Below are 16,390 nucleotides of genomic sequence, written 5' to 3'. Positions count from 1 at the left end.
ATAGTACATTTACACTGAGAATCTTACATACTAAAAAAATCAAGTTACTTTGATAATTATATTAATCAGCAGCATTCCTATGAAGTTTTTCAAAGAATAGTAAATATATTTCTTTCCATTTGAAAGATAAAGCACTTAAGACATTTGAGAACCTAACAGCACTTGTGACGAGTTAAGAAAGCTAATAAAGAAACCAGGCTGTCTTACACCTATCCACCAATCTGTTGATGGGCTTTCTTCTCTCTAAAAAGCAGGAGATAGTAAAAAACATCTCTTATGCCTGGGCTAGTCAAAATTATTGAAGACCTCCAAGTCTGAAGCCTTTTGCTTGGCCCCATATGGAACTACACAGCCTTCAGTAGGGCTCTAGAGATGCTGCACGGTCCAACATATGCAACTGCACTCACAACAAGCACTGCTGATTGTAAGACTTGTGTGATGGGGGATCCCAGGTTCTGCAAATAGGGACGGATTTTGCAATATCTAAAAAGCACAGACTATTTTTTGAAATATTTTGCACAGCAAAGAAAAACACTACTACATGCAGACAGTCTGTATGACAGTCCAACTTCTTTAGCGTTCCTGCGTGGTTTCACAAAGTTATTTAATAGGATTATAAGACAGAATCACTTCAAGTGATACAAAGCATAGTGCTTGGAGGGGAACAGGAGTAAGGTACCAGTCCTGCCAACTGTTGCCTGAGTACACACACACGGACACATACATAACCTGAACCAAAGCTCATAAAATGCAGAAGAACCATTAAGAAGTGTAAAATTACAAACTGCAAGGACCTAATTTGAGTGACTATGTTGCTACTGTTCACATATGCTTTTTCACACCAGGCTTGTGTCCTCCACCTCTATTTGCATAAATAATGATATGACACTAATTGTTTAAAATAACATTTTTTAATAAAGTAAGGGACTTTTGACGATAATTACACTGACTGCTTGCCTATCCCACAGCCACAAGATGGCACCAAAAGACAAAGATTTTCTCCAGAAGTTTGAAGTAGTCACTATCCAGGATGGTCACAAAATTTTCCATGGAGCACACAGCAGACGTCAGAGCACACCTGGCCACTTTAACCCCACCCAGTGCCTTTCCCACAGCTCATGTGAAGGACTCTCTTTTAGACAGTCTCAGGGATTTTCCCACCCGTAAAAAGGCTACGCAACTAAACAAAACCCAAACTAAGCAGCTCCACTCAGAAGCTGAGGATGTTACTTAAAATTGAGTACCATGCTGATTGATTCCAACTTTAAAATTACTTTTTTTCCAGTTCACAAACTTCTAAGGGGAAGCCACACAGATGCTTCTTTCAATACAATCCAGTAGAGACAGCAGCAAATACATAGCATTTTCACCTGGACTTTCCGCACAAGGCTGTGAAAAACAATGTGGATGATGTGAAGTAAAATTGGCTGATATAAGTTACATTAACCGATCTTTGTTCTGCTTATGACTTATGTGTCATTTAAGTTTATTTAACCTACAAAATCCAGCTGTTTCACAGAATGACACTTGCAATGATGTTTTCCAGCTATTTTGTTACTGTTCTTGGCTTGCGAATGTCATGTTTTTTTCACGCCTCTCTACCTTGAGTATGAAAACTGAAAGAAAATAATTGACCTGAGAAAGTGGTGAGAAGAAAAGTAAAACAAAATCCTGCTTCAGCCTATGCTCAACTTTACACATGCTTAATTAAATTCTCAAACCAAGGACTATAGAAGACACCAGGCTGACCTTGCCTGTAAAAGACGGAAAGTTAATCTGAATCACTGCGGCACCCCAAATTCCCCAACTCACATCACAAAGTGCAATAGAAGCTAAAGGATGCTCAATATTATAGCTTCAAGACAAAACTATTTTCATTTCCAAACACACTTTACTACTTTATCTGTGGTGGAATTATCTCCATTTTCCTGATATATAATGTTATTTATTTATTATTTCCTACTGCGACACCTGGAAACTGAAATACTGAACACACAACTTTGCTACTTGCTTTGGAACTGCTATCCACTGAATGCAGCTCTCTCAAAATAAGCAGACTAATTTATTTCTTGGTCTTCCTTTCTGTCTTTATAATGAAATATTTATTGCACCAGAAAGCCATTTAAAACTTCAATAGAAGCTAGACACATAAAAATCCACCATTCCTGGAGGGGTTCCTTCTATCACCTCCCACTCTTTTTGGTAGTTGAAAATATTTTAGGACTTTATTTCCCATAAATCCCCTATTTTGACAGTCAGCATTCCCAGTACTTATATTTCAACTGCAGCCACAAAATCACTGTCTTGCATTCTGTGCAATAGAGTTTATACTTTCCTCTTTTTGATTTGCTCTGGTAAATCTTTCAAGTTCTTTGTTACAATACAGTAGTGCTTAGAATGCACTTCCAGCACCTCTCGCATGTAACCACAACATGATAATACAGCTAAGACAAAATAAAATTAACTTTGACTGCAAGGGTCCCCACCCCCATTCCTTCACAGTACATTGAAATATTCCTATATCTCTCTACTGATTTTTCTGTGGGTCTTAACTGCTTATGCTTGTCTACTGATTATTGAGAAAAAAAACACATTGAAATGTGTGAGACAAGGATGGTGCAGGTCTTGGTTCTTTTTGGTTTTAAGAACAAGTTAAAATAATTCTCTTGGACTAGTGACTACATCTCTCCGTATCTTTCACTACCAGGAGATTAAACTCCTCTGAGAGCTCAAAACTCTATTTGCACTGTGCATCCACTAAAGAGAATAGACTAGTGCTTGAATTTAATGGAGCCTATCATGCAATTAGCATTAACACTAATTGCATGTAATCCCAGCTTTTAAACTATGCACAGGAATTCTCAGTCCTCTGAATAAAGAGGCCAATGACTGTAGTTTTGGTCGTATCAATACAGTGAAATAATTCAATTTAATTTCATCCCACTACCAAATAGGAAAATGCTAAAATCAAAGATGTCTATTCTCACACAGTAAAAAGTTTCAAAGTACAAGACTTTTCCTGTAGCACTGTGCACAGCATCACGTGTGAAGAACATCTCTCTTCTACTCCACACAACTGCTTTGTTTCAACACAGTGCCTTCTCTGTAAAGAGCTGTAGGACTTCTGCTGAAGCAGAAGGCTGAGACTTCAATTTGTAACTGAAGAGCCACCCTTCCTTTTCCTATAGCAGCCCTGCTGGATTAATTTTCACATTCAACGAAATAAATACCAGGAAAAATAGTCCTTGTCCTGTTCTTTGTTTGCCCGAGTGTGACGACATGCCTACCTGTGGCATTTGTTCTGGGTTTTGGCACCTGCTTCACCAGCTCTCTCCTCAGCCAGGCAAGATCACAAAAACGTAAAATGCTACTGCCATGGATGCAACTGATCACTATAGATATTTATTGTTTTAAGCATAAAAACAACATTTACAGGCACAGCCGAGATTAACAGATATCTGGGAGTAACACAGAACAGCACGCCACATGAAGACTTACTGTTTAATCGTGTATCCCTAGGAAAATATATAGCGACAATAAAAAATTATCACTTCTGTGTGGAGCAGCAACGGGCTGGATGAGTTCAAACGAGGCAGAGAATATTGTAAGCCTCAAGTTTTCAGCTGAAGATAGGTTCTCAAAATATCATCACCAATCACTGTTGTACAAGGGGCTGGGGTGTGGGTGGAGGGAGGGCAGGAGGCGCAGCACTGGGAGTCTGGGGAAACTGAACATGAAAGCAGAGGCAGACACGGCTCTGGGAAGTGATGGCAGTAGTGAGATGCAACACAGGAGCTTCTGCTGTACAGTTCATGGGCAGACAGAGAAGCTAGAAATTTTGAAGAGTTCAATACAAAAAAGTGCCATAGGACTTCTAACAGGCTATACTTTTAATAACTCAGCCACTAGATTCCAGATGTCGCCTATTCACAAATAGCTACAGACCTTAACACCTTTGGAAGCAAGTCCTACAGCCTCGCAGGCAGAGCCACAAGTTCTCCCACATTTCATGTATTTAGATCCTCTTTGCTTGCCACCTCGGGCAAAAACAAAGTTTTCTACACAGACTTTTGCAAAATACACAACTACAGACTACCCGCATGCAGGACTACATGCACTTTCTTCTCACTTTCCACAAACAAAATCAGTCCATTACAGAACAAGATGAATGTTTCTCTTCTTCATTGTGAAAACCCAGCCTCAGGTAAGCACAACAAAATAAGCTGCTTATTAAGTAAATCAGACTTCATAGCACTACATCTCCAAGTCTCATCTGTTGAATAATACAGGATACATCCAGGCACCATACATCACAGCACGCAAATGTCAGACCTGTACTATTGTGCCTTGGTTGCTTGCTGCTACAGTTTGCTTCCTGTTTATGGTACATTATCCAATGCATGGACAGAAATTGCCACAGTATTTACTCCTTCTTCACTTAAACCAGACCTTTGAGTATTTACTGACTGACATTTTATAGCTTACAAAGCAATCTGCCTTTCTTGTCTGGTACTCTTCTACCCAACATAATGCCAAACAGCTGACTATCTGCTTTCTAAAAATGGACTGTGCTGCAAACAGCATCCTGACAATTTAATAATTTGTCAAAGTAGTCCAACCAGTTATTATGAAGTACATATCATAGGGTTCAGAGGTAAAGGTCATCTACTTACTCACAAAGCAAAGTGCTTCTGCTGACACTAAAAAGCAGACAATTAAAAGAAAAAAAAAAATCTGAGACATTCCCTGGCAGACTTGACTTCAACATACAAATTCAACTATCCATAAGAGCAGTTGCCGTTCCACAAGAATGCTGTTTCTCTTCCTGTTTGTGCATTGTTTGCAATTGCTATTCTTCTTCTGTGTACAGCATTGATTTACCTGGAGTGGAAAAGGAATTTAGATCATCTTGTTTTGCCTCTCAGACAGGAGACAATGTGGGTCCAGCCCAGGCTTCTAACACTGAAATTTTATTTTTGATTTTTTTTAAATGAGAAATTTGCCCCAGGCAACACTAAGTTCTCTCTGCTTTTATAACAGACAAAGAGAGGAGTCTAATGTTCAACCATGGGCATCTATATGCTCAGATGCTAATTCTGAGAGGATAAATTGGACTTCAGTATGTTGACATAAGTGCATTTGAAAACCAGTTCTTATAATGTATTTTCTCCAGCAACAGAAACACAGACTGCATTAAAGATTTTAAGTATTTCCACCGTATATATTTCATATACAGATATGATACAGATACAGATAGATATGAAGATGGAACTACTTGTAGTCGCCAGGTAAATTTTCAGTTTTATCTTGGTTCCCTAGCTCTGAAAATCCAACTGAAATTGTTTCAGATTGGATACTCAAATCAACAGTTATGAAAAATGAATGCCCTACAAATGCATCCTTTGAGATGCTGAATGTCCTCCTCCCATACTGGTTTCAGTATTCGTTTGCTGAATTGTGCTCGGTCCCCAACCACCATGCTGAGCAGAACCCATCCCCCCAGTACTTTAATAGCACAAATTCAGCAGAGTGACTTAATCACTCCAGAGAATTCATTTTTCTACGAACTTTACTAAAAAATCTGTCATGTCTATTTATTGATCTTAACGTCAAATAGGGAGTGCCTTCAATGCCTCTGCCAAGAAGGAAACCTCCAATTGTCCTGCTCTCCGAAGTTATCTTCACACAAGAGGCAGTCGCCAATACCTTCACTTTGGAACTGCAATATCCTTCAGTCTTCTCTCCTTGGTGGTTCTGCCTCTTTAACCCTCTGGGATAAAATGGATACTTCGACTCTGCAATAATATTCATTTAGATGATGTGTTGGGAATGACCAGCATTCTCATAGTTAAATAAAGAACACCTTGTTTTCAGCTTTACCACCCTCATTTTGTTGGCTTTTACCCTGTTATTTTTTAAGATTAGACCCTTTTTTAAAAGGTAGAAGGTTATGGCCTTCAATAGCACAGTATTTGTCTTTTCACTTGCTTTGAAGCTCTACTGTCTGCTCTGGACAGGAATGCCCTGTTATTTACAATATACAGTATTATTATTTCAGGGTTACCATCATCTGCCAAGCCACCACAATGGTGCTGAAGTTAATTGCAGAGGTAACGGGGAGGAGAGCAAGGAAGTGCTTCTTTTGAGTATAGTACCTATTGCTTCTCACTGAGTTCCCATCAACATTTCTCTAATACCTGCCTTTTTTCTAGGCACAGATAATGCTCATTCATTGAAAAAACAGAGGGAAAATGCTTTTCCAGCCCAAAATAGAAGGCAATGGTACTATTACAAACTTAATGGAAGTTCTTTACTTTTAAAAACAAGTGTATTAATAAGAAAACAATTTAAATTGGTTAATTAGTTCATAATGCAGTCTAGGAAAAACGTTCTTAAAGGACTCTAGCATGTGCCTAGTTAAACATATGCCAGGCAGAGTTAAACTTCCAGCAATCTGTAATGATTTAAGCAGTTACCCCAGGGAGCACCGTTCTCAAGTCAGCTTTAGGTCAGGCTGCACTTCAAAGCCACAGCAAATCTCAGCACCACCCGACAGCTCACACTGCTCCCAACCATACACCTGCCTTTGGAACTGAGCAGCTGTAACATGTGGCCCCAAAGCACATTGCTTTGCTCCTCTCCCTCCCTCTCTCTTCTACTTATTTTTTTTTAAAGACATCGTAGCTTGCCTTGAACTTGGCAAAATGCTCTGCAATGGGTATTTGAACTGGAAAGCCTATTGTGCATACATTTCATATTATTATGATGAGCTGTATTTTTCTCAAAAAAATAATTAAGGAGGTGGTAAAATACAATTACAGCCCCCCACCCCGTTCACAGAAGTACTACAATTAAGGATCCTACTAAGGCAGATGCTTGTCTAGAAAATTAATAAATTTAAGCAGATCTTTAAGTGTTTTCTTGATTTAAGACCAAACACAGCATTACAAGTTAGCGGCTGGGTGCAGTTCTTGATTTCTGAGTGCAGATGTGGTTTGGCTTCTCTGTTTTATTTTGCTGTAAACCAAAGTCAGCATGAAATTCACGTAAGAAATCAAGAACATCCTTCTCGTATTCTGTGACAACGTTCATAATGCAACTAGACGGGTTTGAGTACACGACCAAATTCCTTTCTGGCTCGCTCCTTTTATCTGCTTTAAAGGTCTTAGCAAACGATTAAAAACACAAAAGAAAATTAAAACGCTAATATATGTAAAGTCTCCATCTCCCAAAGTAAGAAAAAACAACGATACACCCCACAGAATTTGGGCACAGAGTTCACATCGTCACACTATTTTTGTGAATGCAGCTCAGGCAAGGAGCATAGCATGAGAGCCTTAAGCAAAGCTTTTCTCTTAAGACCGATATAAGCGAGGATAGCCTTATTTCCACAGCAGCATCACAACCTCGAATAGTTGTCTTCCTGCAGCTCCATCCTCACCGCCTCTGTGCAGGTGGGGCAGGACAGGCAGCGTGCCTCACACCGCTGCCAGCTATCAAGCAGCTGAAATTTCCGTGTCCACGCAAAAGCTTAAAAAGCAGAGAGACCTCAGGAGTTGAGCATCTCCTGCCTGAAGGAGTTGGCACAACTGCACAACTTACAGGCATCAGGCCACAGCCCGAGGGGACGTGCTGCAGACTCCCTGTTCCTGGCTCTCATGGACCAAATTCCCATTGCCTGCTGCCCCCCAAGCAGCTTGTTGGCTTCAAACTTAAGGAGGAGTATAAAGAGCAGAAATGTTTTTCAAGGCCTTTTCCGAAAAAAAAAAAAAAGAAAAAAAAAAGTATCTTTGATAAATAGGTAGGCAAAATTTAATTTCCTGAATCTTTACAGAGCATTTTGTTGTCACCATTATACAAGTAAATACACTCCTTTTGGAGGAAGGGAGAAAAGAGGAGTGGCTTCTACCACACGGCTAAAAGGTTTTATTTGTTGGTTTTATGTATCAATAAAATCAAATTACAGGCGTCAAGGGATATTTATTTCAATGCTAAATACCTTACGTTAAGATGTCAATTAAAGTTTTCCTGAAGAGGAAAGTTCCTCAGCAAAAAATGAATGCATTAAAAACGAGTATACCATTCCCCAGAGGACAGAATATAAAACAACCTGTCAAGTAATCAAAGATAACCAAAGAGAATGTGTTAACTCCCTGATGTTTTTTTCTGTTCAGCATCAGGTGAATGCAAGCTCTTTTACCACCTGACGGAGCCCTGTTCTATTAATTCCCTGCCTCCCTCTTTCCATACCACTTCTATCAGCACTAAAAAGCTTCACAAACTGATGGCTGACAAAGACATACACTGACTATGCATTCTTTTAAGGGCAACATCAGGTCCAACCAGCCTGCAAAAGCTGCCAAACACGCACACTATTTACAAAACAAAAAACACAGCTATTCTTGGAAACATACTGAACTGTTTATGAAAATTTAGTTGTATGGAGCACAAGTGTTTAACATTCAGTTTAATGTATCTACAGGTGAGGATTGTTTACCCTTAACTAATGAGAGAAGGCAACAGGAAAATTCCATGAATTCAAGAAACTGGTCCAAATCAAACTTCTCATATTTTAACTGAAAATATGCTATGTGACACATCATACTTGTAGAGCCTGGAAACATCTGTACTCTGAAAAATCAGAATCACATCCTACACCAATAAAACATTGTAATGTGCATATAAAATAGCAAACTCCTCAAATAAAGACTTTGATAACACAGATACAAGTGTATAAAAAAAAAGAAAGTGGGAGCTCTTCTCTATTCAGAACTCTCCTGAATTACTACAAAAGACCAACGTATATTGTAAAAGATCAGTATTAAGGTCTAACTTCTGCTCCCACTTCAACAAATCAAAATGAATATAAATGAATGTAGAAAGGCTACCCTACTACCCTAGGAAATACAAATTATTTCTTTTTTTTTTTTTTTTGTTTTCCTCCAAGCTGGAAGGCCAGAAGTATTTTTATTCTGAAGTTCTACTTGTTGCAACATGTTTTTAACATAGTGCATTACTTTTTTCCTGGAATCTCAGTTAAGAGTGTGGTACAATGCAGTGCATAAAGAGAAGGCAAAAGATGAATTCTTTGTTCTAGGTGTTAAAAAAATCACAGATACAAACCTTCTGAGCTGTTTTTAAAAGCTGTTTAAAGATAGTTCTTTACACTGAGACTGCTTACCTTTTTTCCTCCTGTTACAAATTGCTTGAAGTGAGATCTTACAAAATGAGGATGAACAGCAACAATCTGAGTATAAACAGGAGAAAAAAATGATTATGACTCAAATAAGAGTTTAAAAGGTGCACTGCATCATTTTTTTTTAACTAGATAGCTCTTTGCCAAATATCAAACATTACAGCTGAGTTCTGTCTCTGAAGTAGAGACCAGTTCTTTCAGACATCTGAGTCTGTTTCTTACTCCCACTCATTTTTCCTAGAACAAAAATAATATTCTCCATATTGTAAGGCACGTGACACACAAGATGCTGAGGGACATAAGGCAGAACAACCACTTTTTTCCACATCAGGCAGCAGAATGAGGTCCACGCAGCACAGGAGCACTGCAAGCATTCCTCCAAGTGAGTCTTCTTTGGGACCTACCTAGAGGACAAGGCTTGACATTGTCAGACGACTATCTTGTGTGTTGTTACACAGCTTGAACAGCCTCCTTACTTTGCCTCACCAAGCACCAGGCTCACGTTCCAACTGATAGCTGGGTCTGGCATGTTGAATCACAGTGCCAAAAAAAGGGCTTTTGTGTTACTTGTCAAGAGATACAGCTGTAAGAGCAGTATGGCAGTAGGAGCCAAGTGAGTTGCATCCAATGTATGTGAAAACTTCATGAGCTCATTCTTTTTCTCCCCTCCAAGAGTGAATGCAAACGTGTAAGAACCCAAGCAGCAAAACACAGTAGCTTGCACACACCACCTTTTCTCCCACAATAAATGCTTCTTGCTAAGAAAGCTAGATCTTCCCATACTTCTGCAAGAGGCATTTTTTCAACAGCCAGCCAGCCACACTTATCTCTACCAGAGTAAAACTGAATTCTTCCCTCCATGGACAGTACATCAGCATCGCCACCCATTGCTCTATCCCAGGATAGGCTTAACAGATATGAATTGGTTGCAAAATATTGACCTCACAGGTAGCAGAACCCTCAGAATTTATATCACACATCTACAAAGAGAGAAATATGTTGAGACAGGTAACAGCTGAAACAGGACAATTTCTCTTTCACTTTGCCTTTTGTATTTGAAAAACTCAATACTTCTTACAAAACCTAGATCAGCTTTCTTCCTGCCTAACCAGATCAAAAGCTTTTATATTGAGATAGATAACTATTTTCTAGTGACTTGAATAACATTACAAGGAAGCAGTATTCCTCTCTCATTTAGATTCAATGTGACCTTTCTGTTATTAAAGACAACAACACAATTACTAAAGATTAAAACAAGCACTTACTTTAATAGGACAGTCAAACGTTTCATGAAACTCTTCCGCTGAATACAATCCAAACACCTGCACCTAATTTGAAAAAAAAAAAACAAAAATATGTACCCAATAACCACTTGACAATTAAAGGTGAATGTAAAACACTAACAAGTAGAAATTTAGTGTGAATGCCAACAGCTACAACATTTTCCTGAAGTAAAAAGTCATATTTAACTATTCAGTTAATTGAGACATCTTTGACTTCTATTTTGGCTTATCTCTAAATATTTTCAGCAGAGTAAAAGTACTTATTTGAATCTAACTTTTTTTTTTTTTTTTTCCCTAAACAGAAACACAGAAACGACAAGTTCCTTTTGCTTTAGGCTGATCAAATCTGTTTAACAGATACTGATCTAGGTAAGGTATGAGCAACATAATAACATTCAGGGGAAGATAAATTAAAAACTCTTCCTTTCTGAGAAAGAACTGGAAGATTTTTTCCCCTCCAAGCAATACAGGCTTTACATAAGAAAAAAGAAATTTGTGACAATAAAGCAAAACCAGCCTGAAAACCAAGTCCCGTATGTTTCTTGGCATCCTCTGCTCCTCCCAGGCACATTCAGTGCTACTTTGTTTTATTCCATGACCACTGGGAAAGTCTCTCTCTGAAGATTGCTCCCTTCTCATCTATGTTGATGTCTTAGTACATTTAACAGTCAGCACTGGAGCTGTAACCATAGGCCATCAGAATATCTATCAGAATTAATTAATCTCAAGAAGGCTCAACACGAATAAAAAAAAAAAAGTGTCTTTCTACCATCAAGAGAATTAACAGATTTTTAAATGTTTTCTTCTCTTTATTTACAGAATTGGTACAGAGGTATAAAGTATAAAAAAAAAATTAGACTTCTTAGGTGCTGTGACCCCAGAGTAGGGTTTCCTCAAGCTTTTTGCAGGTGCAACCTTCTTTTAGTCTAGTGTGTTGTCACGCAACACCCCATTCTCTTCCCTGATTCTCACATGAAATGGTGACAGCTCATTTCCTCCAGAGCTTAGGAGTAAAGTAGGGCTGAAGACTGATGACTAGGGATTAGTAATTGATATACTAATTATTATTTCCACAAGGAATAATAAACGGTTTGCTTTTACATGATGATTTTAAGAGGTTTGCACCCACTGCCAGAAGCCTCAGCAGGGATGGATGCTGCTGGTGGGAGAAGGGAGGGAAAAGAGCATCCCGGGAAGCGAGTCCATGAAAAACTGTATCTGGCAGCAAATCTACTTTAGAAAGCTCCTGGACAGGCTTAGTCATTCATCCTTAGTTTCTGGGAGAGGTAATCCCTTCAGTAATTCTGCTCTACATGTTCAGCTAGTTGGACTAACTACGTGTTGGACTAACTAAAAGATTTAAATCCTCTTTTAACTCTGTTGTGTTCTCTCTCTCTCCAGCCCCACTGCGACTACTTGAGTTGGAATGGGTGCGGGGACAGCTACAAAAAAAAAGGCAAAAATATAAATCAAAAATTACTAGAGAAAGATCTGCAGAACAAAGCCACTAAGTCCCAGGAATGGGCCACAGAAATAAAGCTTAATGGCTCTATGAAAAGATCAATTCAGCTATCAGAGGATGAGAACCCAGACAACCACGGAGACAGAGTTAAAAATTAGAACCCAGGTAAACTACAAGAAGAACTAAGCCATGGGAGAGGAAATAAGCCATCCTCAGCTTGGCTCAAAGTTTGGCAGTGGTGGTAAGCTAAAACCACCCCACGACACCTCATCTCCCTTTCAAGCTCATCTCCTGGATACATTTCCGTAGCAGCATTATCAGCTCTGTCCATTACTCATTAGTGAATATACAGTCTCTAACAACATGCTTTACAAATACTGCAGCATGCGCTGTGTGGGGCTGAGCTACTGCTCCAAAGGATTGGAAAATCAATATTTGGAGACAGTGAGATGCATCGCAAAGCTGTGATTATGTAAGCCAACCAAAGGGTTATGTTTGAGTTGGGCCTGGCTGTGAGCCTAGAAAACCTTCGGGCTGATGTCTAGAGGATTTTGTTTACTGTGTTTTTGTTTTTATCAGTTGGCACACTGTACCCAGTGTAACAGACTAAACAAAATAAGGTGCAGAGGAAAGAGAAAATACAAGGAAAGGAAGGAGGAAGAAAACTAATAAAAATGGTTAACACACAAGTCTAGAAATTCCAGGAAAGCAACATTCTCAAAAACATCTCTCCAATTAAAAACAATTAACCAGAATTAACATTGGCAATGGTGCCTTCAACATTTTCCTAATACTGAATCAAATGAGGCAATAAGACGTTTCTTTAAGAGTTTGAAAACAAAATGAAGCCAGTTAACTAAAGAGGAAAAAACAACTCAGCATAAAATACGTTATCATGTTTACTCTAGGGACACCGTATAACAGTTTATTACTTCTTAATGTCTTTTATTCTTCAGAGAGAAAGTGATTCCTTTGATATTACAAAGCTATATTGGATTTATCTATTTCTACTTTCTATCCCCACTCAGCTCATGATGTTTTTAGGTAGCTGGAAAAAGGATTTCATGATGAGAGCCTGCTGTATTTTGCCAGCCCTCTCCAATTTTAAATAACCAGGATTCACCACTCCTGCGGATCCAGACTTAGCTGTTTCTTTGCTTCCACATGGTGGAAGAAGCAGCCAACCTTTTGGTGGTGAAAACACAAGAACACACACATAATCTATCTGAGCCATATTTTTTGAAAAATGTAGAATTTAATACTTCATAAATCTTAATGTAAAGGTTGCTGTAGTAAACATGACACTAAAACATGTAAACATATGGTTCAATATTCTTTATGTTTCTTTGTATAAGAAGTTCAAAGTCAATAAAGATACAAATTATATTACCACTCTGTAATAACATAGAACTTTTGCAAAACAAGGAGTCAGACCAAGGATCTTCAAGATAGTACACAAGCAAATATCTAACCTAAAAAAAAAAAAAAAAACACAGCTCTGAAGCTGCAAGTGTGCTTCCCCTTCTATTTCTTCCAGTGCCAGCATTTTCCTCTTATACCCTCGTATTTCAACACCTGGCCAGTGGCTATACAAAAATGGTGGTGGTTTTTTTTTTTTTTTTTTTTTTTTTTGACTTCTGTTGCTTTCCATGGAGATGATGATCAGCTGCAGAGAGTCCATTGGCAAGGAACATTTTCAAAGAAAAAAACTTTAAGTATGGAAAACCTGTAAGTGGCCTGTGGGACACACCTTCAGTAATTTGTAGAAAATACATATATCAACCTAGTTAGCTCAAAATGCACAGCTGTTATCATATCCTTCTTGTTTGTTTGTTTGAAACAGATTTAACAAAATTAACTTGTTTCTTTCCCTTCCCCTTCCCTCCCTTCCTCCAAGGAGTTCACTATTTCTGCTTATTTATCTGAGTTAATGATAATCTTGCAACCACTTGAACAAGCATTTAACTTCTTACAATACACTCACTGAGGTACTGAAAGAGGGATACATGGAGTGTGAAGTTACACTTTTCCTATGACCAAGAATGTTGAAGTGCTACATTATCTAGCCAGGAATTTCTGCCTTTTTATTATACAGCAGCACAACATACAAGTATGTGCTTTCACCCGCTCCTTGGGTGGATTCTTTCATAAAGACACACCTTTCTCAGGAAAGTCAAAAGTTTAACTTCTAAAACACCCAGACCTTTTAAGTCTTTAGTGTACAGTATGGTGAGGTTGCAATGCCCCTGGACTTCATGAACACAAGCGTGGTTCATATTGCGCTTGTGTTACTCCAACCCTGTGTCAAAAGCATTATCTGAATTAACTTCAGCTTGAGAAGCAAAGTTTAGGTTGTCTTGTACAGTGTACAGTGTCACCTAGTGGATCCACAATGCCTATTTCACTAAATGAAAGCAGATTCATCACTTAAAGTAATGGAGTTTTGTCCTTTTCAAATACAGCCACATCAGAATAGGAATAATGAATTTCTGAATATTTCTGCAATCAAATACATAATTTAACATTAATGTATTATATTAAATAAAAAGCATGGCTTGTAGCCTTACTGCAACATATATATTTCAAGTAAGTAATTCACAGTCATATCTAAGGAGTCCTTACAGCAAGTGCTCATTCCCCCTCACCATTCAAAATACCCCAAGCACCAATGCAAGCTCAATGTTTTTTATTACTGTGCACAATTACTGACCCTTCCCTTATCTTGCTAAGACAATTAGGATACTGTTGCTGTGTTTCTCACAGGCTGTAAAATTCTACAACCCACTTTGATAGGCACTAGTATCCCAATTACTGTGTCAAGATACCGACATCAAGAGATCTCTGAGAAACAAAAGGCTTGGATACATGAAGTGGCTCTCTGCCTGTTGCAGAAAAAAACACCTATTTGGAAGGGAAAAAATCCAAGTGCATACAGTCTAAAGGGGTTGTTTCCCCATTTTGCCTATTGCAAGATTTAATTTTAGTCTTCATTTATACAACTTATACTGAATAGGATAAATCCATTAGGATCACCAACACTCCTCCTCCCCCCCCAGATCTACTCTGTAAGAAATGTTCTATTCAGGAAGCCAGGTGGAAATTGAGAAATGATTTAAATGATTTTTAACACACTGCATTTGTATATGAACATCATATTCAAAACAGAAGCTTAAAAACACACTGTGCATTAGAATTTTATCATTGCAAACCAACATTAAAAAAAGACTGCCATCGACTTAAAAACAAAAAAGACATTCTTATAAGTGGAAAATCAATCACCAAAACCACTAAATGTCACAGCTCAACATTCCAGAGAAGCACTGATAATTGTTAGTTATACACTGCACAAATGATATATGTCCTCAGTCACGGAAGTAGGTGCCAGTTTTTTAGGAAACTGTACATATATTGATTTTACATTTATTTAATGTGGCTGTTGTAAGACACTTTATTCTTCTGATAAACTATGATTGCTTATCAAAAGATTCTATAATTCAAGAGAAACATTCATAACATGTGTGAAAATGAAAACCACCAGCCCACAGAAATCATGCCCACAAAATCCAATTTTGTGGATTTATAGCAGAAAGGCATTAAACTACTGTCTTGCAGGAACAGCAGACTAGTCACTGAAGTATAACTGGCACAGCAGTAATGATTAAGGTGACGTGTCCTCCTGCCACAGCTGTTAATCAGCTTAATACCGGTTACATTATTGACATTCTTGTAATTACTTTTCCTACAGCACATTTGTGCAAAATATATTTGACTTTAATTTTGAGTATTCAAAGGTGAACCCAGTTCTCAAAATGGATGGTCAAAGTGGTGCTAAATGTAGGAATTAACTCCACAAAGTATCACAATTATCACAGGTTTAACACTGAGGACTGCCTTTTTCCTTGTTAGATACAAAAATGGGTTAGTTGTACCTTTCCATCTTCTGAGCAAACACCCATGTGTTCTCCACTTTCATCCAGACTGATCTGATTTATCTTCACCGGGCTCTAGAGAAAGAAAAGAAAAGAAAAAGAAAAAAGACTTTTAAAGTTATATTTAAAGTTGCAGCAGCAATCATATGCTTTAATGACCTCTATGCTTTCTGAGATTTATGTATGAAAGGTTGTACGATGTTAAGTTGCACGAATCCAAAAAACACAGAATAGGTCTTTTTCCAATAATGCCAAAACACAGACTACTTTCCAGCCTTTTGTCTGACCCAGAAACCTGACATTTTTTGCGGTTACCTGCCTCAGAGGCCTAGAGCCCTCATGAAGGGCCAGGCTCCCAGGACTGGAGCATCTGAGTCTGTGCACCACGGCTATTCATTAACAAACTCTCCTGCTATCAAAACTCAGCATAAAACATGCTGACAACACAGGCATCAAAGCAACTGAAAATTCTCCTGGTTTGGTCTGATGGCTGTACTGGTAATTATTTCTTCCTGCAAAT

The 16,390-nt window shown here is 38.3% G+C and overlaps 1 protein-coding gene across 2 annotated transcripts in view; it reads right to left on the bottom strand.

The window, feature by feature from the left end:
* Positions 1–16,390, bottom strand: part of VPS41 (VPS41 subunit of HOPS complex) — a 107,255-nt gene that overhangs the window by 51,440 nt on the left and 39,425 nt on the right. For both annotated transcript variants that reach the window (XM_080582229.1, XM_080582230.1), the window contains 3 exons: positions 15,871–15,945; positions 10,462–10,524; positions 9,182–9,247 (listed from right to left, as the gene is read on the bottom strand). In XM_080582229.1, the coding sequence (XP_080438355.1) occupies positions 9,182–9,247; positions 10,462–10,524; positions 15,871–15,945 (204 nt within the window). The remainder of the gene's footprint in view (positions 1–9,181; positions 9,248–10,461; positions 10,525–15,870; positions 15,946–16,390) is intronic.

Source organism: Anser brachyrhynchus (genome assembly GCF_964034855.1).
Source record: "Anser brachyrhynchus genome assembly, chromosome: 2".
NCBI classification, from domain to species: domain Eukaryota; kingdom Metazoa; phylum Chordata; class Aves; order Anseriformes; family Anatidae; genus Anser; species Anser brachyrhynchus.
Note: the sequence above shows the minus strand (reverse complement) of the source record. Positions and strands in the feature narration are given on the sequence as shown.